This window comes from Hypomesus nipponensis, chromosome 8, assembly GCF_054491055.1.
Source record: "Hypomesus nipponensis isolate SF chromosome 8, ASM5449105v1, whole genome shotgun sequence".
NCBI lineage: Eukaryota > Metazoa > Chordata > Actinopteri > Osmeriformes > Osmeridae > Hypomesus > Hypomesus nipponensis.
In genome coordinates, this window is record NC_140368.1 from 2,981,219 (window position 1) to 3,006,051 (window position 24,833).

General features: G+C 48.3%; 3 protein-coding genes across 8 annotated transcripts; 1 reads left to right on the top strand and 2 right to left on the bottom strand.

The window, feature by feature from the left end:
* Positions 1-2,794: 2,794 nt before the first annotated feature.
* Positions 2,795-10,223, bottom strand: qtrt2 (queuine tRNA-ribosyltransferase accessory subunit 2). Of its 4 annotated transcripts, none has more exons than XM_084703770.1 (9): positions 10,166-10,223; positions 9,502-9,706; positions 9,352-9,407; positions 8,462-8,538; positions 8,142-8,351; positions 7,844-8,043; positions 6,309-6,478; positions 4,091-4,205; positions 2,795-3,950 (listed from the first exon to the last, which is right to left on the bottom strand). In XM_084703770.1, the coding sequence occupies exons 2-9, from the start codon at positions 9,699-9,701 to the stop codon at positions 3,683-3,685; spliced, it is 1,296 nt and encodes a 431-aa protein (XP_084559896.1). In that variant the 5' UTR covers positions 9,702-9,706; positions 10,166-10,223; the 3' UTR covers positions 2,795-3,682. The 4 variants fall into 4 exon arrangements, with proteins under 4 accessions (XP_084559896.1, XP_084559898.1, XP_084559895.1 ...); XM_084703772.1 differs by having other exon boundaries at positions 6,327-6,478; positions 10,116-10,205; XM_084703769.1 differs by having other exon boundaries at positions 10,116-10,205.
* A 281-nt stretch (positions 10,224-10,504) lies between these two features.
* ccdc191 (coiled-coil domain containing 191) lies at positions 10,505-19,925 on the top strand. Of its 3 annotated transcripts, none has more exons than XM_084703060.1 (18): positions 10,505-10,918; positions 11,189-11,267; positions 11,675-11,713; positions 11,837-11,972; positions 12,083-12,229; positions 12,413-12,591; positions 12,786-13,009; positions 13,247-13,397; positions 13,569-13,759; positions 14,006-14,252; positions 15,075-15,445; positions 16,205-16,296; positions 16,803-16,885; positions 17,463-17,564; positions 17,740-17,883; positions 18,574-18,726; positions 18,886-19,040; positions 19,634-19,925. In XM_084703060.1, the coding sequence occupies exons 3-18, from the start codon at positions 11,708-11,710 to the stop codon at positions 19,797-19,799; spliced, it is 2,547 nt and encodes an 848-aa protein (XP_084559186.1). In that variant the 5' UTR covers positions 10,505-10,918; positions 11,189-11,267; positions 11,675-11,707; the 3' UTR covers positions 19,800-19,925. The 3 variants fall into 3 exon arrangements, with proteins under 3 accessions (XP_084559186.1, XP_084559187.1, XP_084559185.1); XM_084703061.1 differs by having other exon boundaries at positions 11,189-11,217; XM_084703059.1 differs by lacking the exon at positions 11,189-11,267.
* Positions 19,926-19,928: 3 nt separating this feature from the next.
* zdhhc23b (zDHHC palmitoyltransferase 23b) lies at positions 19,929-24,641 on the bottom strand. The gene is made up of 5 exons (XM_084703067.1): positions 24,439-24,641; positions 23,220-23,424; positions 22,078-22,773; positions 21,576-21,743; positions 19,929-21,036 (listed from the first exon to the last, which is right to left on the bottom strand). Exons 2-5 carry the CDS (start codon positions 23,363-23,365, stop codon positions 20,769-20,771), a joined length of 1,278 nt encoding a protein of 425 aa, XP_084559193.1. The 5' UTR covers positions 23,366-23,424; positions 24,439-24,641; the 3' UTR covers positions 19,929-20,768.
* Positions 24,642-24,833: the final 192 nt, after the last annotated feature.

Genomic DNA, 24,833 nt, shown 5'->3' on the forward strand with positions numbered 1-24,833 from the left:
GGCAACCGTTTGAATAAATCATCGGGCCTGTGTTTGGACTGGACTGTCTGGAAGACAACGTGACAGCCATCCTGCTGCAATCCTGCGCATCTCATCTCCATCTCCATGGCAATGGGAGCCTCATTAACTACTGTATATTTCCACAATCAAGAGTGATTAGTTCCATTTAAAGTCAGGTTCAACATCCGAATCACCAGCGAGGCGTCTTCAATCCCCGTGACGACGCCATGAACGTTGAAGTAGCCGCGTGCGACATGTACACTGACATACGCTGTTTACACCCGTGATGGAAACCCTGAGCGTCTGAACATGCACCACAGCAGCTGTGTGGAAGAGGGGACTCAGACAGGTTTTCACAGCCAGACAGCACACATGTTGCGTGTGTTTGTGAGAGAGAGACGGTCACAGAAGCCCCACCGTTCTTGACCTTAGCATATGCTTTCTGTCACACCGCAGTTACCACGGCTGACAGTTCTCACAACCCTCTTTGTCCTCTGTGCCAAGACATACACACATGAAGACATACACACACAGAGAGATACACACACAGAGAGATACACACATGAAGACATACACACACAGAGAGATACACACACAGAGAGATACACACATGAAGACATACACACACAGAGACATACACACACAGAGAGATACACACATGAAGACATACACACACAGAGAGATACACACATGAAGACATACACACACAGAGAGATACACACATGAAGACATACACACACAGAGAGATACACACACAGAGACATACACACACAGAGACATACACACAGAGAGATACACACACAGAGAGATACAGACATGGAGACATACACACACAGAGACATACACACACAGAGACATACACACACAGAGACATACACACACAGAGAGATACACACACAGAGAGATACACACATGGAGAGATACACACAGAGAGAAATACACACACACAGAGATACGTGGACCTGACCCCCTGCCCTCTCCTAAGCCCTCCTGACCCTTCACCTTAGTCCAAGTAAAGATCGTCCAATTTCTAAACATCACAGAAACTGAGGTTTGATTTGATGCTCCACTGGGAAACGTTCTATGACAACACCAAAATAATTGCCTAACTTTCTTGCCAAGTGCAGAAAGTCTTTTAACTTTCGCCATATCCAGTAGCAGTGGAATATGCTGGAACAGGCTTAGACTTAGCAGTCAACTGTGACAAAGGCCCAGGTTGCCCCCAAGGAGATTTTCCTTCAAATCATATTAGGTTGTAGAGAGCGGCATGTACGTGCAAAGAGGCCAAGGGATCTATTCACGCAGACGTCTTGAGCGCTAATGTTATGACCTTGCTTCAATATTTCATCAGAGTGCTTAAACCTACACTTAAACATATCATTTCTAGAAGGTACAGGGGCTGAAATGAAATATTCAGACGGGAAGACAGACTTTGACCCTTTAGACAGGGGAAGTCTATCCCCAGTGGATCTGAAATCTCGTGACAAGGTAACAGCTTGAATTAATTCAAGGACATCAGGGAGGTATATCTGCATGAAGACCTGCGTCGCGCCCAACTGCCATGGATCAGAATGGGGTCAGATACAATGGGGACAGGAGGATTAGAAATCCAATGGTTGCCCTGTTCGATGTTCTCATGTCATTGGGGAGAACGTAGAGCACAGATTTAACTCACCCAAACTGACATTTTGTCTTAGTGATTTAAGAGGACGTTTGGAGTTCAGTCTCCTTTGAAACAACTTTAATCGACGAGGGAATGTCGTTCACGTTTCACGCAGCGCCACAAAGCAACATTGCGCCGAGCATATCGAACTGGCTGTCCAACCAGTTTCCTTTTTTGACAACCTAATTCCTGTTAAATGCGGTAACTTGAAAACAAGCTTGGAGGAACAACTAATGCTCTCACACTATCATCCTCTCTCTTGATCACAGTTGCATCTTTCATCAAAGCAGTGGCGGGTACGATGGATGGCCTCTTCCGTTTCAACTGCACGCTATCAACGGCAGTCGATAACAATCTGGCTGGGTGTGTGAAGTGCAAGATAAAATGACACCTCACACAGGAAAGTTTTGGGAGGGAGGTGAGAGCAGGGAAACTTTTAATGATCGCGGGAGCAGCTCTGTCAATGTAATTGGTTCAAACGAGCTGTGTGGCCCACCTGTTGCGTTCGTGCCTATCATGGTCCCCTTTTAAATGCAAATAGTCCCCACTGTCTCTCACACATCCGTAGCAGACTTGTGACACACACAAACACACACTGGTTTCTTATTTACCGTGGTCTCCTCTCGGGACACACGCAAATACACCTGACGCTGTATTGCAGAATCTCATCCAGACAGACACACGTCACACATTGTACGTGTGGCTCAATAAAACTCAAGCACAAACCCACTCAGGAATATTATCGTGCGAATTCTCGCAAGCGTAGCACATTTTCTCCTCCCACCCATACAGTTATAGTCACAGTCCTTCAATTACAGCCTCAATCTTTCACTAATACATTCCCCTTCGCCCTCTTCCTGCCACGGAGACGCCGCGGTCTGCCACATCTGTGTCGGTCCTCGGCAGAGCTAACGATGGAGATGACAACTGGAACCTCTAGTTAACCTCAAGGAATCCCCTGGGTTGCACTATCCTAACATAAACCATCACATATGTATGCATGCGCATAACATAGCTGCATTTGGAATGCACAAGATTGCGTTTTTCATTCCAGAGACATTCCCAACAGGCGTGTATGGGTTTATGTGTGAATTTTCTGCATATATAATAGCAATAGATAAAGTCCTCGGGTAATAAGCACATACTTTTCCAATTTATTAGACATGGCAAATCCATCATCAAATACCTGTTCAAGTGCAAAAACATTATATATAAAAGAATGAAGATCCTTGTTTTAGATAAATTGAAACTGGTTATTAATAAAGCACATAGATGGTTTCAAAAGAAAACACTGGTCCAACACCTGAGGTATTCAACTTTTACATCTTAAAAGTGAAGTGGATATGAGGCCAAACAAAACAAAAATGTCATGAGGAACACAAAGTGTTGACAACATATCAATGGAGGATGCGAGACAGAGAGTTCCTGCTGGATGTTCATTGTTAATCATCACGACTTGCTCTCCCAGCAGTCCTGCTCCTGGCCCAGTTATGTTAAGGAGGCTGGAGGACATTACTCTTCCACTGGACTGGGACCCTGTCAGGAGGGATGCCGGGGTGACGCCATGGTCGATACTCTGCTGTCCCCTATACCAGTACTCTCTCTCTCTCTCCTTATGAAACCTACCCCCTCTTTCCCCTCCCCTCCTCTCTCTCTTCTCCTGTCTCTCCTCTTCCCCTCCTCCATGTCCTCCGTCTTGGCTCTCTTCCCCCTCTTCTCTGTTTCCCACCTGTCCTCTTCAGTTCAAGGGGAGGGAAATGCTCAGGAAATGGTTCTGACAAGGGCGAAAACTCCTTCATCTCCTCTTCCCCTACCCTTTAAGAGCCTAAACTCTGACCCCTGAAACCTTTTCCGCGCCTTCAAGTGATCATACTCCTGTCTGCCGAGCAGGTGAAACCAATTAGAGTAAAGCCCTGACAATACGGTCAGCAGACTAGTGATCCTTGCATGGCAGCAGCCCTCTCCACGTCCACCCCACCCACCCCCTCCCTGTTCTCCACCCTCCCCAACTCAACTCTGCTAGTCCTCATCCTTTACCACATCCCTGCTCCTCTCTCCACTCCTCCCCCACAGTACTCTTCTCTTGAGGGCATCCAGCTGGCCGCTGGCTAGCGCCCCCCTCAGGGCGGAGAAGAAGGAGCAGTAGTGGGCCGTGTTGTGGAGCATGAGCAGGACTCCGGCGAGAAGCTCATTGGTCACTAGGAGGTGATGCAGGTACGCCCTCTGGTGGTTCCGGCAGCAGTAGCAGCCACACCCCTCCACAAGGGGCCTGAAGTCCCCCCTAAACCTGCAGGTCACAGGGCCAAAGGTCATGGGTCAGATCCGTGCCCTGGTAAAGCTCAACCTCCGAGAGCAGACAATATGCAGAACAAGGTCAACCAGACCACCGGGAGTGAATCCTCAGGTGTGAGAGAGAAAGAAACCAACCTCTTGTCTTTCAGGTTGATCTCAAAGCGAGTCATCTGGGTCTGGTCCTCTCCAAGACAGTCTCCTGGTCTCTCCACGGTCTCTCCTGCGGAGCTCCCCTCATTCTGCTGCAGCACTGCCCAAACACACGCCAATCACAACGCTGTCCAACTCCACAGGAACGTGGGCCAATCCAATCTCTTCCTACAGCCCCCCTGCTGTCCCTCCAACAAACCTCTCGTCTCAAATTCCAAATCCATACAACCAAAACCAATTGCACTCCATTATGTCCTAATTTCACACCGCTATCCCTTCTGGAAAAAGGCAGTATTGACTTGATTCCACCATCTCTCTCACACACACACACACCCACGCACACATCAACAAACAAACAAAAAAATCCCCACCATGCACAAACAGTAAAAGCTTCCAGTCTACCCAGCTTCATTAAAGAGTTATCAGGGCACTTCCAGCGATACAGGCAGGGAGAAAGAGAGAAGTATCGCGGGAGAGAAGGGGGTGGGGAGGGGGGCTGGGGGACAGGTACGCAAAAGGAAGAAGCAGGGTGAAAGCAGGAGGGGCTGGGAGAGGGAAAGCAAACAGATGGAGTGAAAATAGACAAGGAGTTGAACTCCAACAGCAAGCGTTGAAAGACGCATGAAGAAAGAGGAAGGGGGGATGGGCCTGTTGACCAAACAAGGTAGTCAGAGAAACAGTGAGCAGGGAGGACTGGCAAAAAAAAGGAAATGAGAGCAGGAGGAGAAAGGCGAGTGGAAAGAAAGGACACATGTGAGATAAAGTGAGCTTTTGTGGGAATGAGAGACAGAGATTAAGATGAGGGGGAGACTCACCCTCTCAGAGTAGACAGGAGGAGAGGGGGGCAGGGAGAGGAGGTGGCCTCCAGTATGAGGCATTGGGCCAGAGAACAGGCAGACTGGGGTGACACTCTGACACCACGTCCCCATGGACCACTCTAATTGGCTGAGGAGGGATTTGGAGTCTTTTTTCGGCTCGGTTTGCCCACACCGGCCCTGCACTCACCTCTAGCGAACCCCATTACATTCCTTGTGCAGAATCGATTCGTTCTGTCTGACACTAAACCCCTACTTGATATGGAGCTTTGCATTTCTGACACATTAGTCTGGCACACGTTTTCCTCATAGCTGTGTCTAGCAGATTCAAATATACGCTCCAATCTCGTGTCAGATAGCATGACCGGACATGATTTAATTGAAATTGTCACTGAAACTCATTAAGTCTTGCTATCTCTGCTTATGTACTCCATCTGACCAGACACTAGAAAATATGTTCTAGCTCCACCAAAGGCATACAATACACTCAAAAGCATACGTTGCACTCTGCTCTGCCAATGAACTGGAAGCGAGATACCATGTTACAGAGTGTGTTCATTAATTCACAATGCCTCGCCAGAATGGCTGCTCTTAAAAATATCTGGATCCATAGAGGGCTATCTCACACAGGGAAAAGGATTCATATCGACCCCAGTGGAGTAAAAATCCCCCTCCAGAATCTTTTAACAGAATAAATATCTTGCTCAAGTTCATCAGCATCTTGACTATTGGTTGTCTTCAACATAAGCACAGTAAGAATGCTTGTCTTTGATCAGGCTCTTATCCAGACAGTAGAAGCTAAATCTCTGAGAGCGTCATAGCCGTCCATATGGACGTCCATAGACTGACGGCGATGGCTGCTGATCTTAGCATGGATGGACAGACGGCGATGCTGTTCAGAGTGCCGTCCCTGAGCAGCGACAGAGGGAGCATAGTAGCATGACAGCATCGCTGTCCATCGCCGTCCATGCTACTATGCTCCCTCTATTGCTGGATGTCCCTGCTAATCAGGGACGGCACTCTGAACAGCACCATATAAGTGTTAAGTGGGTATGAAATGTCGGTAACATTTCGTAGAAAAACATATCTGTGCTGTGTGGTTGGCTATAGCATCAAGTGAAACATCAATTAGCATCAAATTTATCAAATGATATCCGCCGTGTTCCTCTTTCCTGTTCTCTCCCTCTCATTCCAAACCATGATCAACGGCAGTCTCCCTTCTCCGCAGAACACAAAAAAGCATTTTTTTAAGAATTGTTTTTTGTCTGACCGGTCTGTCGGCAAACCCACCCTACCACCTTAACTAACACATGTTCTGCTGGAAACCCTGTGAGGGTCAGGAAACACAGGCAGAAAGGGGGTAAACACGTGACAGTACTGCAGCACACCTGAGGGGGGCGCTGTACCTGCTCTCTCAGGGTCGGGGTTGATGTCGAAGTCAAAGCAGAGGGCGCAGCCTCTCTCCGTCACCTGGAAGGGGAAGAAGCTCTCAAACAGGTCCACACCAGCCTCCACGCACGCCAGCACCTCGTCAGGCCTCCCCACGCCTTGCAGTAGCCTGGCACAGCACACACACACGCACACAGAGACGCACACACACAGCACGCACGCACACAGAGACGCACACACACAGCACGCACGCACACACGCACACAGAGACGCACACACACAGCACGCACGCACACACGCACACACACAGCACGCACGCACACACACACACACAGACACACGCACACACACACACACAGACACACGCACAGAAACAAAGTCAATGAGCGTGTAAAGAAAACATTGCAGACAAACCTACACTACAAACACACATGCACAAGATACTGGGACACAAATAAGCAGATTACAGCCCGTTCCTGCAGCTGCTGATGATTCATGTTTGTGTGGACTGGTTCTCCCCGGCTCTCTGCCTCCAAGAGCCAGACCCAGACCCAATTCCCCCTTCTATAATGACTCCTCCACACAGCCCACAGCGGGATCACATGCCAGCAGACTGACCCAGAGGGGGGTGCAGCCACTGACCTACTACTGTCCACATGGAGCTGCTGGTCAGAACCAAACCCAATTAGACCCATAGAGGTGCTTCTGGGCTACTGAATAGACAGTCCCGATCCACTTTCCATATCAGCGGTGCTGATAGCGCCTCCATCCACTCCTCCAGGACAAGGAGGTTGGGGAGGACACTTCCCCAGAGACGAGGCCCTGAAGTGAGTGACAAGCTGACGAGACATAGAGCGCAGAGAAAAGTTTGCTCCGTCTGTCTCAAACGCAGGCCGTATTCCCAGTGTGGCATGAAAGCAGGCTGGTTGCTATGGCTCCCAGGAGAGAAGGAGGGGGTTGCCATGGTTTCAAGAGAGCATTATAAGTGAAGTGTGATTGGGAGAACAGAAGTGAGGAACAGAGGGATGAAGGGAGGAGGAGGAGGTTGATGGGGGGGGGGGGGGGGGGGTATCAGTCTAAAGCTGGGTTTCCAGCAATGAGGAGAAAAAGAATCTCACTGAGGGTTTAAGAGTTGGGCTAGAGGGGAGAAAAACTATTTGGAGGGAGGGAGGGAGAGCGGTATGTCTGTATTTCATCAAGCAATCACTGGCTGAAGAAGCAATGAGGATGTGAGGACAGACAGGACAGCAGTGATTGTAGTGAGAAGTCAACAGACGTTGATTTAGGTAAACAAGCCTGGCGCAGGATTCAATAATGAATGACAGACCGCCTGGAGAGTGAGGCCAGACTTCACATTTAGCACCAATAAATTTTCTTTACGTGACCTATTTATTATTTTACAATTTTCGAAAGAATGTCTCATTCAAAGAATTTTGCCGCAACACCTGGAAAAAACGTTAACCCATGTGGCTAAGGGTTAGGTATAGTTATTAGGCACAGCACATTCAAAGGTGTACCGAACTGTGACACACACCTGGGCTTGTCTTCAGGCAGCTCCTTGGTTACCGCGGTGATGAGCTGGGTCCTGAGGTTCTGTTCCATAGAGCCAGTGTGCAGCCCGTCCAAACAGAACCCCCCCACGGGCCTCTTGGCCGTCTCTTTGGCTGAGCGCACCCTCTCCTCCAGGGCATCCCCGCCCTCCACCACCCCAAACACCTCCACGCCCTGCAGCTCCTGCACACACGAGGGGCCACAGGTGAGTGGAGGGCGTGCCTGCCTGCCTGCGTGGGCGAGTGCCTACGAGGTTGCGAGCAGGTGCAAAAAAGAATCACCTGTGTTTTGTGATGCAGGAGGAGACATTCGTCCAGGTGGGCCAGGGTGCGGTCCACCGACTTGCGGACCCTCTTGAGGGAGGTGTCACTGGGCCAGGTCTCTCCATCAGCCATGCTCTGGTACCAGTCCGGCTGGACGGCCTTCTGGAGCGCCATGAACTTGGCCACCGTTAACTCGATACGCCCACCGCTGCCCCACACTGACACAGTCTGCACCCCAACACACACAGGCAGCATTGTCACATATCACAGTCAGTGAAGCCAGTCACACGTGATCCATAGAGAGACATGCATTCTATGGGTTGGGACTGAAGCGTGACCTTGTTGGTGATGTGACCTAGAGGGCTCGGAGAGGCGGGGTCATGAAGAGAGCAGTACAAAACTGTGTCATGAAGACCTGCAGAGAAAACATGTAGTCATTTAGCAGACGCTCTTATCCAGAGTCACATACAGTAAGTACAGGGACATTCCCCCCGAGGCAAGTAGGGTGAAGTGCCTTGCCCAAGGACACAACATAATTTGGCACGGACAGAAATCGAACCGGCAACCTTCTGATAATAGCCTGATTCCCTAACCGCTCAACCATCTGACCCTACTGAAAACAACGACATACAGTAACACTGCATACATCACAGGACACGGCAGCATACTAGCACAGCAGAAGACCCAAGCGCCACATCGTTCATTATGTTCATTACAGTGTGAACCTAAGACAGGACAGAAAGAAGGTGTGGTCTTATCAGTGAGCCCAGCCGGGGGGGGGGGGGAATCACGGGGGGGGGGGGGAGGATCAAGGGGGGGGGGACTACCAACCAAACAACAACAACAACATGCACTGGTGGCACACTCACTTTTAATTAACGCATCACAGAGCTCACTGGCCCCTTAAGACACAATGTAATAGTTCCTGTGTGAACAACAAGCGCTTAGACTTTCATTATCCTTTCAATTTCAGCTTGCCAAGGGCAACCTTGATGCTATAGCCAAACACACAGCACAGATATGTTTTTCTACAAAATGTTTCCGACATTTCATACCCACTTAACACTAATATGGGACAGACATAGCATAGTTTAAAAGGACTACAATCAATTTTGTGTTTCATTACTATACTTCAGGTCATGAATAATGGTATTTCTATTGAAATCTTCCATGTAACAGTGTTATATGCAGTGGAGATGGAAGGGAAGAGGTGTTCAACATCGCCTACCTGCAAACTTCCTGAATCCCTGCTTAAACTCCTCCAACACTTCCTGGTGTTCCGCTCTAGAATACAAAACAAAATGTAAACGTAAGAGAGAGTAGGGCACTGAGGTGACTCGGGTGAATGTGCGTGCGTGGGAGGGTGTCAGTGTCTCACAGCGTGGATAAGGTGACCTGAGTGAGTGGGGGTAGGCTGCCGAGGGTCTGCAGTGTGTCCTGGGTTAGATGAGGGACTGTGCCACAGCGTGTGTAGAGCATACAACCAGGGACCTCCAGTGACTGCTTTCCCATCTTGCCCAGCTCCGTCAGAACCCCCAGCCGACATCCCTGTACCACACGGGACAGCTCCAACTTCATACTGCCTGGAGATCAAACAACTGGATTAGATCATCTTCTCTAACGGTCCTTTGGGATGATGCAAACAGAGGAAAGGACGAGACGTTCATTTTTATGAACGCTTATTTAAAACACGGATGGCATTTCTAGTTATCCTACTATTTCTAAGGAAAAGGCTGACTAGAGCTGGACTATGATGAATCAGTGTTGGTTTTTGACATTGTTAAACCCACAAGAAATCACATACCCTTTCTGTCTAACTGTGATGAGTGATTCACAGTAGCTAAATAAGCTAACGATAACTAGCGAGGTGAGAAGTCTTGCTGGCTGGCTAGCTCAGCTGTCAATGCGGCACTTGAATACATAGCAATCCAACGAAGCCGAACCTTTCATTAACTACTTCACAATACTAGCAAGTTAAATAAAGTAACGTACTGCTCACGTAAAATGTTTATTCCACACCCTTTCTGCATAAAGTCGCTCACCAGTAAGCAGCTACAGTATATCAGCATGTGAGAGGAAGTCGCGGCAGTATTACGTCACTAGCTAAACTGTAAGGAGTTAGTTTTGACAACAAGAAGCTAAAATCATAAATAAAGAAATGACTCATGTTAACATATCTTTATTAGTACACAGAGAGTTGGTAAAAGATTGTGCAACAGTAAACGAAACATAAGTTAATTAACAAACATTTCAAGGCGTCCAGCCTTGGGACAAGAGCTTCCAAGTTACCATAGTAACAAAAGAGAAGTTTCTCATACACATGGGAAATGTAGTCGTGTAAGGTCGGGCAGAAGGTCAAGGAGGATGACTTATTCACTACAATATCCAGCAGCACATATTTATTCACCTGTAGTATACAAACAGCAGCACCGTGCAAAAGTTTGGTGCGAGAAGCTACAAATGTAGTTTTACAACTTTCTTGAGAATTACTATTAATTTGGTTTTTGTGCAACTGATTCTTCTTCACAAGGGATATTTAGAGCTAACGTTTTTCATAGTGAGATTACTTTTCAACTGAAATGAGCAAATTTAGTATTTGTCCCATCATCCCTTCAGTTAGCCACTACTACTAGCTAAGCTAGCAACCGTAGCCTGCATAGGAAACAAAATTGATTGCTGAATCTGAGTGTGAGTTGGTGGACTAGCAAATTAATGAAATGGCATACCCAAGACATAATCCTGATATTTTTCGCTGGAAGAGATTCACCAGAAGTAATATACCAGCTTCTGGAAAGGTAAATCTCATACCTATTTCTTTTTGTTGATTTAACTTAGTTACACTGAAATCTAAACATGATTCAAAGGATTTTTGAAGTAGTAACTTTTTATTACATAAACACATTCATAGTGGTCGAAGTTGAGCGCCCGAAACCTCTGGGAGTCCGCCTTTAACCCTGGCATACTTTATACTGATAGTTTTATATATATATTAAAAAACTGAATTTCTTTATGCTATATGTGCTCTGTGTTGGTTTGTGTGTCCACTGTCTATCTTCATTTTTCAGACATTTCCTTTCTGGATGAAATCCCCCCGGTAGAGATAAACCCTAATAAAACTGCCCTCTTGGCTGACTGATAAATAAAGTGAATGGATTATTATCTCACTCTAGCGATATGCTTATAAATGCCACGCAGACTAATATCATGGCCTCGACCATCTGTAGAGAGAGACAGGGCTATTCGAATCTCTGAAAGTCAGGCGAATTTTGATGGCTTAGTTGGAAATGATTCATAAACAATATGCTGACCTTAAGAACTGGCCAAGCTTTCTGCAGGAAAGGCTATAATCAGCAGACACCAGGCTCTGGCCGGGTGCCGTTTGTAGTATAACAGCAACCTACTGACCGCTGACTCTGCAAACCTGTAACCATTGGTCTGATATGATGATCAAAACAGAGGTTACAAAATACAAACCCCAGATTATTTTTATAGACTATCTTTGCTCCTGCTTTTCAGTCAATACCTCTTCACGGTTGACTTATTCTACACAGGTGCAGTTGAGTAATGGTGATATAGACCATTGGATGAAGGTAAGAACTTTGGATTTTTGTATGCATGCGCATGCATGTGCGAGAGAGACAGATATGCCCTAACATAAGGATGATTTATAGGCATTCGTAAACATCAAGTTCTGAAAATATTTTTGTCATTAGAGAGTGGAAATGGCCTCAGAGTTTGCTGTGTCAGAGGTTTTCTCCCTCAAGAAAGCACCCTCAGGAATAAGCAGCCAAGCGACATCACTAGCCAGCACAGACCAGCTGCAGGACCACGATGAAGCATACACCGAAGGTAGGTCACAACACAGGAAGTCACCACACAAAGCAGTGTACAGAAAGAAAGAACTGTTCAGCAGTTAATAGGTATAAGGAATTCACCTCCATGAATACTGCCTCGTGTAGCCCAGGCTCTGCTGAGTGACTGGATGAACAGGAAGTTGTGTCTGGATATCGAGGGGGAGGATGACCCTGTCGGTCCTGGTGAGAGGACCAGTCCTCCAGCTGTGCCCCTTGTTCAACCTGCTCATCTGGACTACAGCAATTTCGACGGTATAATGACCTGCACAGTTGGATGAGTCAGGCTGGCTAAAAAAAAAACGTGATTAGATTACTAATAGGATGATTTAAAGAGCGAATTATGTCAACTCCAGTGATTTTGAATCACTAACCTAGCGTTCTCTCTGTTTCTCATCCCCCCCTCACTAATTAACTGACACTTGTACACATGCTCAGATTTATACTCCCATCTGGCTGAGGAGGAGGAAAGCAGTGCAGTCAACAACTTCCTTCAGGACCTCATGGAGCGGGAAGTGTTGGATTCTGGGACAGTGGAGGACCTGTCGCTGGACTCGGAGCGAGAGAAGAAGAGGCCCAGAGACCCCTCCATCACCATGGAGGCTCGACACAAGCAGGTGCGTGTTCAGCATGAGATGACGCAGGCTCAGGTTCTAACATCTACGGAATCCTTGAGGCGGTTTACATGCTATGAGGGCCAAACTGAATTTGAAGCGATTAGTGCCGATTAAAGCAATTAGACCCGTTGTATTCTTCCTGATCTATTTCCAGACTTAATGACTTGCCGTGGTTCCTCAACATGCTGTTGCAGGTGCGTGAGAACCGCGCTCAGCGAGACGCGCTGAGGGAGAGGCAGAGGAGAGAGAAGGAGCTGAGGAGGGCGGCCAGAGAGGAGGCTCAGAGGAGGGAGAAGGAGGAGGAGCGCAGGAGGAGGCAGGAGGCCCGGCGGCAGGAGGACATGGTGGAGCAGGAGATGGTGCGACTACGTCGGCAGATGGAGGAGAGAAGGAGCCTGGAAAAGCTGGCCAGACAGAGGTAGTGTTATCACAGCAGCCAGGGGCTTTCCACATGCTCCACTTCTGAACAGCCCGAGAAGAGGGACCAATCATTTTTCATTTTCAAATTGGAATCTTTTTTTAAATGAATTTAATGCATTGAAACCTGTCCAATACAGAGCACAGTAATCAGTCTCCCTGGTCTTTTAGAAGGCAGTTGTGAATTTCTAACCCGTGAAGGTTATGCAGGCATGACTGTGCTCGGTATGTCCCACAGGGAGAGGGCAACACTGGACAGAAGGAGGGCAGAGCCGACGCCCCTGGTGCCACAGTCCTGGTGTGGTCTCCCTGCAGCCCCGCAGCAACAGGACAGAGAGAGACTGCATGGACAACAGGCAGAGGCCAGGGTCCAGATACTAAACCTGAAGGTTTGTGTGTGTGTGTGTGTGTGTACGCATGTGTGTACGTGTGCTTACATGGGTCAGCGTCACATGTTTGTGTATACATGTGTGATGGAAAATGCGATAGTGTGTTTGAGCCTCATAACGTGTGTACTATGTCACATGTGTACTATGTCACATGTGTACTATGTGGGCTAGTGTTTGCAGATGTACTTCTCTGGTTGGTACTCTGTACTACTGGAGAGGAGGGTCCGCATGGGGAAGGCTGCGGCGCTCTGTGATTGGAGGAGACAGCTCAGGACATGGCGAGCCTGGCGGGCGCTGGTGTGGGCGGGGCGGGAACAGCGGGAGGCGGAGAAAACTCAGGAGGAGCTACGAACTGAAAACAGGTAAGGAGAACATGGAGCCTCTCAGGGTTACCATGGAGACACAATCATACCCAGCACATAGAAACTCATCTCATTAAAACCAGTTTTTTGCTAGGACTTGGTTGTTCTTCCCGAGGATTGTTCGATATTCTACCCAAAGGCCCACCCAAAGGCTTCACTTAGTAGCAAGATCAGGAGTCTCTGCTAGTTAGGTTCAAGGGATCACTCAAAGTAACAGCGGAATTATTGATACTGCAACCCCACTAGAAACTGCCAGGTGGCGACGGAGAGCGATCGCAGGCGGTTGCTCAGACGATGCCTGGATGATTGGCGGCTGTGGTGTCGTGCGGAAGGAGAACGCCGGGAGCTCCTAGCCCAGCAGGAGGAGACTCGACGCAAGATGGCCGCCCTGATCTGCGCCGCGGCAACGGGGAAACTCTCCATGGTTCCTACAGCCAGTGAGCCAATCACAGTCAGGCCTAAGCCATCTGTGCAATCAGAGGCCTCCCAAGAGGTGAGTGACACTTCATGTTATTTGCCCAGCTTCTGAAACACAAAAAGGATAGTTCTGTTACCTTTACTTATGCAGGATATCCCAAGATGTATCCTCTTTTGAAAGGAAGCTTTCCGTGCAGAAATAAAAACATACATAAACAATGATGCACTTGACGACACTTGCGCACACACCCACTTGATTATGTCTGCTGGATATTAACCTAGTCATCCATAGCACAAAACCTAAAGGTTACACCACTCCCAGGCCATGAATGAAACATTATTTGTACTGTCATTCTGTACTGGTAAAAAATCAATCAATATGCTTTTGTTTTCATTCGGTGTTCATACATAGTGTGGTGGTGTCTGAACTGAATAAACAAGCGTTGGATCCTCCAGGTCCTGGGCTTGCATGAGGGACCTCATACTTTCCTCCAAGTTGATCACCGGCACAGGGAAACTTTCCCTGATGAATTATTCAGAACCTTGCAAGTCTTGCTTTCTCACCAGAGAGATAGAGAGAGAGGGAGGGAGAGATAGAGGGAGAGAGAAATAGAAACAGAGAAGAGTAGTTGTGGAAAATAAAAATGGGCAGAAACGTAGACAGAGAAATGGTAGCAGTGATGGGTTTGGAGACACTAGTTTGGAGACACTACTATACAGAAGTGAGGTCAGTAAGGATGGACAGACTAGTAGGTGCTGTGTGATGGAACAGGACCCCGGGCAGCACTTCACTAGACCTGCACAGGGTGCCAGCCTGGGGCCCTCCTGTATCTCAACCCCGCTCACCTCACACGCTAACATCCCACCTTGGCACTCCATACTCTACTTGTATTCATAGAAAGAACAACAGGGGTCACCGACCGTAGCCCCCGCCCCCTCTCCTGGTCGTCAGGGCGATGTCCCTCCCCCCACCCTGGCCTGGCAGGTGACGCGTCGCCACGCGGAGCTGACCCCCGGGGAGCTCCGCCGTACGCAGCAGAGGGGGAAGGAGGGCGCGGCCAGCGGCCCCCGGAGTCGGAGCGCGGAACTGCGCGGCGGCGGGTTCCACCATCGCCACGCCAACCAGCAGCACACCATCCAGGAGCAGAGGAGGCTGTTGCGGGAGCAGGAGGAGCAGATCGCCAGGCTGCAGGAGGAGAAGAGCATGCTGGGACTGAAGCAGGAGCTCCAGAGAGCCGCGCTGGCGCTTTCAGACCCCAAGGAGCCGAGGTAAAACCCCTGCAGCAGAGCCTCACGTCTCGCGTGTGTGAGCGTGGGTCTGTAGCTCTCAGGCCCTGACTGTTGGCTGTTTATCGCCTCCCAATTCAACCAGGCCGCTAGGTGGATCCCGAGATTTAATTGGCCCTTATTGTATTTAACTAGCTACAGTATATTGGTATTCATTGCAAAGGCTTCCATCCTGTGGATGTTCTGACTGTGTCCTGCTTTGGGGGCCTGTGGGTGGAGAGATCCCAAACAGACCTTCCCTGGTGTGCCCTGGTGACTTAAATTAGCTTACTCTGGTTTGAAGTTATTCTTTTGAAGACACAAAAGGCTATCAGTGTGAGAGATGTAATTATAAATGAACATCACGGTGATGGTTTGACTGAAATCAAGCGTCGGCCTCGTTGGAATAAATCCACCAGGGAGAAGTTATATTAAAGTTATATTAAAACAATAAAGCATCGCGTCCTAATATGAATGCAGCTCACTGCGTCCTAATTCTAGATTTACTGGGGTGATAACGGTAAATTGTACCATGCATTTAAATAAACCCCTAAAACATGCCCACTGAATGCTTCACTAATTAAAAGTGATGCATTGATTTGGAATGAGGGCTCGGGGCGAGTGTTCCACTGGAGACTAGCTCAGACAGGCTGCCTGTGGGGTCGACGGGGATCGTTGTAGAGAAGGTGAATCTATAGAGGGTGAATATTTCATGATTTGCGTTCCCGGTTTCAGGGTGAATTGTGTTTCTCTCTGTTCCAGAGCTTGCGGCATCTCAAGGGACCAGGCCGGCCTCTGCTTGCCCCGCCAGAAACCACCTGTCCGTCACCCTGGCCAGCATCTCGCCGTCATGGGTCAGCCGTCACATTTCCCTCTTCCTGATTAGAGATGAACAACACACACACACACACACACACGCTACACACACATGCACACTAGGCGTTCCGATTGGCTGGTCACAAAACTTCCAGTCAGGGTTTTTTATTTTATAATGGGAACTAAATAAAAGTAAGTAAGTACATAAAAAAGTAAATACTAATTTCATGGTCGTGAGTCTGATGTATAGCTGCAGCCTTCGCAGTGCAATAAAACAAGATTTAAAGTTTTACTCTCTGTTGAACTCCATTTGGCTTAAATTACAACTGTGGGAGGAATAGGAAGAGACCAACACTCTCTCTCTCTCTCTCTCTCTCTCTCTCTCTCTCTCTCTCTCTCTCTCTCTCTCTCTCTCTCTCTCTCTTACAGACACTCACACAGAGTATTCTTTCTTCTTTCTAAAGCCTCAGAAGAACACACACACACACACCATAATGTATTCACCCAGATCTCTGTCTTCATCACCCCCTCTCTCTCCACACAGCCATGGAAGAGCGTGCTCGCCTGCGCGCTGAACGCAGGAGGGAGGTGGAGGAGATGAAGAGAAAAAGGGAGGAAGAGAAACTGGTGAGAGGTGGAGGAGTTAGATGAGAGGCAGGCCAGCAGGGTGATGCAAAACGGAAGTGCTCAGTGGGTCTACAGGAAAGCATCCAGGTCTCATGAGGATACGTCGTCGGGTTGTGTATCTGGAGGTTGTGTATCGGGAGGTTGTATATCGGGAGGTTGTGTATCGGGAGGTTGTGTATCGGGAGGTTGTGTATCGGGAGGTTGTGTATCGGGAGGTTGTGTATCGGGAGGTTGTGTATCTGGAGGTTGTGTATCGGGAGGTTGTGTATCGGGAGGTTGTGTATCTGGAGGTTGTGTATCGGGAGGTTGTGTATCGGGAGGTTGTGTATCGGGAGGTTGTGTATCGGGAGGTTGTGTATCGGGAGGTTGTGTATCGGGAGGTTGTGTATCGGGAGGTTGTGTATCGGGAGGTTGTGTATCGGGAGGTTGTGTATCGGGAGGTTGTAAGGGTGACAATTAACTGTTGCCTGGAGTGTATTCATACAGCCTACGGGGGAGTTGAAGACACAGCTGTTCACCAGAGCCAGTCTGGACTCGTGTTATTCAGCAGTGTGAAAGGATGACATGTCCCGTCCAGGCCCAGATGAAGGCAGCACAGGAGGAGAAGCAGAGGGAGGAGGAGGAGGAGAGACGCCGTGCCGTGGAGAGGAGGAGAGAGGACAGGAGGCAGGAGAGAGAGGTGAACAACCTTTCTACGTTTCATTAGAGCACACAGCCTCCACAATCAGACGCATGAATCAGAATCCATGAAGCCGTAGTCTTCTGTGAGTGTGACTCATGGATGTACTGTAGTCTCAGTACTTGCAAAGTAAGAAAGTATGTGTACCTTTACGTGTGTGCGTGTGTGTCGACAGAGGGAACAGGAGAAACAGAGGCGCGTGGAGCTGGAACGCCAACTTCAGGTTGAGGCCCAGCAGCACTACCGCCGAACCCTGTTACTACGGCGAGGCCTGGCACCATGGAAACGCCTCGTCAGCCTCGGCCGAGACAAAGCACAGGTAATCAGACACATACACTGTACAGGGGACTGAAGAGCAAAATAAGAACAAAAACAATGCTGCATTGAGTCTACAATCAAAACGCACGACGACGCAAACACAGCCCACCTGGGATCAGACACTGCTCTGATGATGTTTACAGAGAGGAGGCTTCACCACCTGCCTGAGAACTGAAGGAATGGGGAAATGGACAGAAGGATAGAACATGAAAGGGGAGTGTGTGTGTGTGTGTGTGTGTGTGTGTGTGTGTGTGTGTGTGTGTGTGTGTGTGTGTGTGTGTGTGTGTGTGTGTGTGTGTGTGTGTGTGTGTGTGTGTGTGTGTGTGTGCGTGCGTGTGTGTGTGTGTGTGGGGGGGGGGGGGTGCGTGGGTAAAAGGAGCTGGGGGAGCTAAATGATTGAGCAGATTAATTGAGGCCAAGGATTTCAAGATGATGTAACTTCTCAGCAATATGTTTCCAGCTCTGCAACCTTGAGAATTCATTTTTGGCCAAATATCAATTTTTATATAAAAAACTCCATTGTTTGTTTTTTTGAGTAATTTGTATGGTTACTGGATGGTAAAAACAACAAAATCTGCACCCAATTTGGATAAGAAAATGTTGATTTTGGCCCCACAGCCTTTTGTGCTATCCCATAATTGTCTTTACCTGGCACCATCAAGCTTCAGTATTGTCTTTCAATCCTTTCCAGCTGGCAGGGAGCCATCACGGGCATGCTCTCTTGAGACAGTGCATCCTGTCCTGGCAGCAGGTCGCAGGCGAGGCCCAGGCTCAGAAACGGGCCTCTGCTGACCAACTGCATCAGCACATTCTGCTACGCAGGAGCCTGTGCAGCTGGAAGAGGGTATGCATCACACACACCTGTGTGTTTAACACACACACACCTGTCTGTTTAATACACACACACATCTACTGTCTATTAAACACACAAGCATACACCTACTGTCTATTTAACACATAAAACACAGACCCTGTGTGTGTGTGTGTGTGTGCGCGCGCGCAGTTAAAAGACCAGTGTGGGATCCTGGCGGGTCGGGCGGAACGCTTCCACCGCACACACACTCTGAGGAGGGTTCTGACACTGCTGCTGGATCATGTGACCCAGGAGAGGCTGAGGAACTGGGACCAGCAGCAGCAGGCTGACCAGCACAGTGACAGGTCTGTAGTCCTAGTCTGTTGTCCTAGTCTGTAGTCCTAGTCTGTTGTCCTAGTCTGTAGTCCTAGTCTGTAGTCCTAGTCTGTAATCCTAGTCTGTTGTCCTAGTCTGTAATCCTAGTCTGTTGTCCTAGTCTGTTGTCCTATCTGTAGTCTTGGTCTGTATTCTTATTTGTAGTCTTGGTCTGTAGTTATGTCTGTTGTCCTGGTCTGTGGAACCTTGTAGAGGGTTTCCTTCAGCTCTCCATACTAGCCTGACAGGAAGGTTCTTTCAGCTCTCCATACTAGCCTGACAGGAAGGTTCTTTCAGCTCTCCATACTAGCCTGACAGGAAGCATTTCGGTGAAGACCACCTGCTGCTAGACCTGATTAAACTAGAGGCCGTTCAACGGAGGCAGAATTATTTTCAGATTGGCTGCCCTAGGCTCAGTCCTCACCACACACCATTTCATCAGATCATTATATAAGTATTTACTGTATAAACATGTTCCGCCTCAAAAGTTAATTTCTTTGACATTCCCCTGAATGTTCGATTTCCAATATCTTGCCTTTTTAATGTGCCACTGTGTGTGTGTGTGTGTGTGTGTGTGTGTCAGACGATCGTTGCGGAGCTGCTTCCAGGCCTGGCAGAGGTTTCCACGGCAGCAGCGTGAGGAGCGAGAGAAGGAGTTCCGCCGGCAGCAGTTGAGACGCAGGGTGGCTGAGGTCCTCCCTGACTTCCACTGCTCTCCTCTGCAGAGCTTCTGGGAACCCCCCACCTGACAGGACCCACAGCCACGTGCACACACACACACACTCACACCCAACATGCTGCTGTGATGAGCAGGGCACAGACAACCCCTGCTTTTAAATGTTTCCATCACTTTAAATAAAGTATAAAGTTATAAAGTGTAGCATTGTAAAGCATTTTAATGCATTTCATTGTCCAATCTATTTTTCAAACCATTACGTCTACGTGTGTTTTGTTTTTCGAAACTGTTTAATTCTAATTCAGTTTGACAAACCTTGAGAGCATAAATCTTAATGACGCTTTGTTTGTTTAGCCTTCTGTTCTCTCCTTCTATGTCATGTTTAATGTAACCGCACACTTTCAAAACACAAATCATCCAGAACAAACCGCTTCTCCAGAGGTCAATCAATGTGATTCTGTTTGTGACAAAAACACACAACCTGTTTATTTCTGATGAGAGTGCAAACTTAATATGGAAATACTCAGCGACGCCTTCATGCTGCAGCATTAATCAAGTCTTCAAAAGAGCCCTGGGGCTCCATTTTTGGTCACAAACCAAACAAGGCACCCAGAACTCAGGGAGAAGGAATGTGGCCATGAATGATGAGGAGCTGGTGTGTGGAAGATGGAGAGATCCATGGAGAGATAGGTGAACGGTGCGGGGAGAGGAGAGGAGAGGAAAAGGTCAGTAGGACAAACAAAGATGGAGGCTGGAGATTGCAGGTGTCAGTCATTCCTGTAACCGGTGGCAGATCATTATGGTCTGTTAGTCGTGTGGTTCAAGGTCACGGACAGACGTGCTGGCTAGTCGTCACCAGACAGTGTTGGCCTGGCCTTAGCCTATAGTGTCTCGTGTGGTGTTGGACGGTCTGGCCAAGCTGGAGGAGGGTGGACCGGCATCCCTGCTATGCTGCCATGCTGCCATCCTGTGGTGATAATCAGAACTGCGGCAACAGCTCCAAAAAAAGGTCCGGTCCTTTCATTGCTCCGGTCGCAGTTCTCTAGACCAAGTCGGTATGGCTGGGGGAGGGCGGGGGGTGGCCCATGGTTAGAAACTCCACCCAGTTGCTGCGGAAACCACGGGAGTAGACCCCGGTGTCCAGGACGAGGCCCCACAGATGCCTGCGAGCAGTGTGGTCCCTGAGGGCCATGCGGAGCTCCCGCTCTGTCACGTTGGAGCTGACGTTCAGCAGCTGCAGTACCAGCAGGTGCAGCATCCCTCCTGTCACCATACTGCTGTACCAGGCACAGGTGAAGCACAGCGCAGAGCTGCAAACAGGACACACACCACACACACATACATCATACACACACATGCATTCATCATCATCATACACACATCTGAGTTCTTTATTTCTTAATTTCCTCATAGAATGGGACAGGGGTTCATATTTTAAATCAGTCCACACATTAACGTAAAGCTGTATATTGCTGTCTCGGAGAGAAGGTTCCAGAATAATAGAGAAACTTGAACACACATCACAAGAGGACCAAGCTGATTGAGTCAACAGTATGATAAATAAGCACTGTTGGCAGGTTGTAATCATAATCTCTTGAAGACTCAATTACAATTTCAATCAGCTCACACTGACTACCACGATAATCTAGAGCCATCTAAAAATATCCATGCTTTTAGTGACGCTGAAGCAATTGCAAGGATCAGTTACATATTACGTGTTCTCTGGAGATTCTTAAGAGGCAATCTGGCAGTGTGCCATAGGGTATTTTACTCACTATTGATCTACTGTAAACTGGCTTATTTTCATCTGGGTAGGGATGTGTGTGTGTGTGTGTGTAACTGGATGTACCTGTATTGGTTGTAGACCCCAGGGCAGTAGAGCAGCGCGGTCAGGACGTTCTGACGTGGACACACGCTTTGCAGTACCAGGCTGACCCCGTACACAGAGGTCAACAGAAAGAGGAGGAGCGTCAGCAGGAAGCTGCGATGATTGGCCTGTCCCACACAGTTGTTTATCCTGCCATCGGCATTGACGAACATGACACACGCACACGTATAGACAAGACAGAACACTGTACTGAGACCCTAGGTTACACACACACAGCACTGCGCTTTTAACAATTGTAGTGATTCATGCAACGGTTACTGTCACTGTCACTTTTTTTAAACATACAGTTAATAGTAGTTTAGACACAGTTAGAAATAATTTGATCCTAGAGCAACGAGTCATACAGGCCAGACATGAGCAGTCGACATGACATTAACTTCACACAGTAAAGCCCGCAGCTATACCGCTGCCTGTAAACAGCAGTGAGGAAATGAAGGAGGTAGAGGGTCCAAGTCTGACCCACCAGACACAGTGGTGGTCCATCCTCAAGACGCAGAGCCCACAGATCCTGCAGTGGCCCGCCCTGGGAGGGCGGAGCAGCCTGCAGACGGAGCACCAGCCCCCCTGCCCCCCTGCCCCCTCCTCCCTCTGCTTCATCTCCTCCTCAGGCCGCTCGGACGACCCCGCCCGATGGGCGATCACGACCTCATGAGCTCCGTTGAGGGCGGGATCTCTGTCCGGCGGAGGGCTGTGATAGGTCACCGTGCTGTGTGCGTGGGCGGTGCTGGGTCGTACGTAGCCTGGCTGTCTCTTGGTGTGGTGCAGGGCCACCAGCGTGAGGACCACCCCCAGAGTCACCACCCCCAGCTGGAGCAGCCCGGTGTGTCCGCGCCAGTACACCTCCGTGAGGAACAGGAAGTACATGTACGCCAGGGAGAACAGCGCCAGGCTTAGGAAGAAGAGGGTGCGGCCCTTCTTGCGGTGGGTGATGTAGTAGTACCACAACACCAGTACGGGCAGGGCAGTCAGTACTATCACCCCCAACAGCGGGTGAAGGGCTGCCAGGTGCAGGAAGACAGGAAGTAACACGAGGGGCGGGACAACAGACAGGTCCGCTCGCCTGGCTCCGCCCCACAGCCAGGGAACGCGGACGCGGTCGGAGACGGTGTTTATCAGACGGGACATGGAGTCTGGCTTCTGAGGCTCCCTCTTTAACCATCTTAGGGAAGATAAAGAAAGAAGATAAAGAAAGAATTCTGAATCCTTATGTACACTGTTGCTCCCAAGAACCCAACAGCACATTTTATCCCCAAGCCCATCGGAGAAAGCAATGGAAAATCAAGAGTATGTTTAGAAAAGTCTCTGGAGACAGTTCCATCATTTTACTGGGCTATTCATATTTAGTCATTTGGGAGGCATATATTGCAAAGGATAAGTTGGAGCCTTGAAGGCTACTCAGAGCGCAACCTATCACAGCGCAACCTATCACAGCGCAACCTATCACAGCGCAACCTATCACAGCGCAACCTATCACAGCGCAATCAATCACAGCGCAATCAATCACAGCGCAATGATACGAGAGTGCATGTGCTATCCATCACAGCGGCGCCCATTGCCAGGTAAACCAAACATGATAAATGGGTGAATCTAGAAGGTGTCCCTCACCTGTCACAGGCTTCATCCAGCTCGTCACACTCACAACAGCAGGCTGCCACGTGGCTCCGCCTCCCGTGACTGTCCACATACTCACAGCAGCACAGAGACTCCTCCTCCTCCAGCACCTTATTGGTCGATTTGGCTCGTTTCTTCATGACGGATAGCCCGTCAGCCAATTAATGATGTCACGGCCGTACTGAAGAAGTTCAGTTTCCTGGGAATTAACAGAGGGCTTGGTTACCATTAGTGTGTGTGTCTGTGTGTCTGTGTGTGTATGTTGAGAAAAACAGAATGAGAGAAAGAGAAGGTGTATGGAGTCCATTCTCTTATGATGAATTCACTCCACTTAATGACCAGTGCAGGCAGATATTGGAAACAGGAGTTTCTATTTGCAGTGCCAAATCAGATGCCAGCTCTTGATTATTCCAGGTATTTATCACATTTAAATGTCACATTACTCAGAAAAATGTCAGGAATATTTTGCTTAAGCATTCAGTAGGGACGCAACCGGTAATTTTCTAGTGTACCTTCATTCCCCTGTATGCTCTCAATCATAATAAGTAAGGTTAATGTGTCCCCAGTGATTCACCAACCAATGACTCATTTTAGTGATCACCATCTCTAGGTCCCTGGCTTGTAGAATAACAGATGGGAGAGGAAAGGGAGACAAATACACACAGGTTTTGTAGAAGTGTAGGAGAGGTTATAGTCACAGAAAGAAACAATATTCTTTGAATATGTACGATAGGAGATTCAGTATGGTACCCTATAGGAATGCAGTATTGTTCACCAAATATATTCTTAAATTTCTTAACTGTGACTTCTACAGTTAATGGAAATAAATAACATGTCATCTTTTTTGTTAAGTTGATATCACTGCATAATTTTGTTATAGTCGAACACGTAGTCTTGAGGCTATCCTTGTAAAGCCTTCCTGGATGTAACTTGAGACAATACTACAGTTCTGAAAGTTAAGTAGTTGTTTGAAGAAGAAGCATGATATTTCCGTTTATCTTACTACATTTAACCTCGTCCTCTGGTCTAGACCATCAAACATCGGCATAAACTAAAACATGTTCCAGTTCAAAAGGTGGCACAATGATTCATTTCAACTGAATGCGATTTTCTACTTCCTCGAAAACAAAAACAGACAGACGCCAACCCTCGCCGCTAACGTCCAACCGCAAAACACTAAACGAATGAAAATGGCAAATATTATGTTTCCTACCTGAAAAACAGACGAGTTAGTTACATGATGATACTGTTGAAAAGCCATTCATTTCGTTTGACGTAGTTTTCGGTGGATTCTGTCCACCCGGTGAGCTCGAGCGGTCTGCTGCCTGAACGCATTCGCTGGACTGTGACTCTTCCACACGTCATTGTTGTGGAAGTTACTAGAACACCACCTCTACCCTGTCTGCTATATTGCATAATAATTGATATAGCCTACATTAGGCTATATGCGAATACGTGACCTAATGACAACGTCGAGAAACAGCAAACCTGTAGATCGACATAGGCCTACGTCTAGGAGCGCAGCGTTGTTTTTGGAGGCGAATAGATCACCATTTGGGTGAAGTAAGAGGATGGTCACGCTTATATCAGCTGGATGAACACATTTGA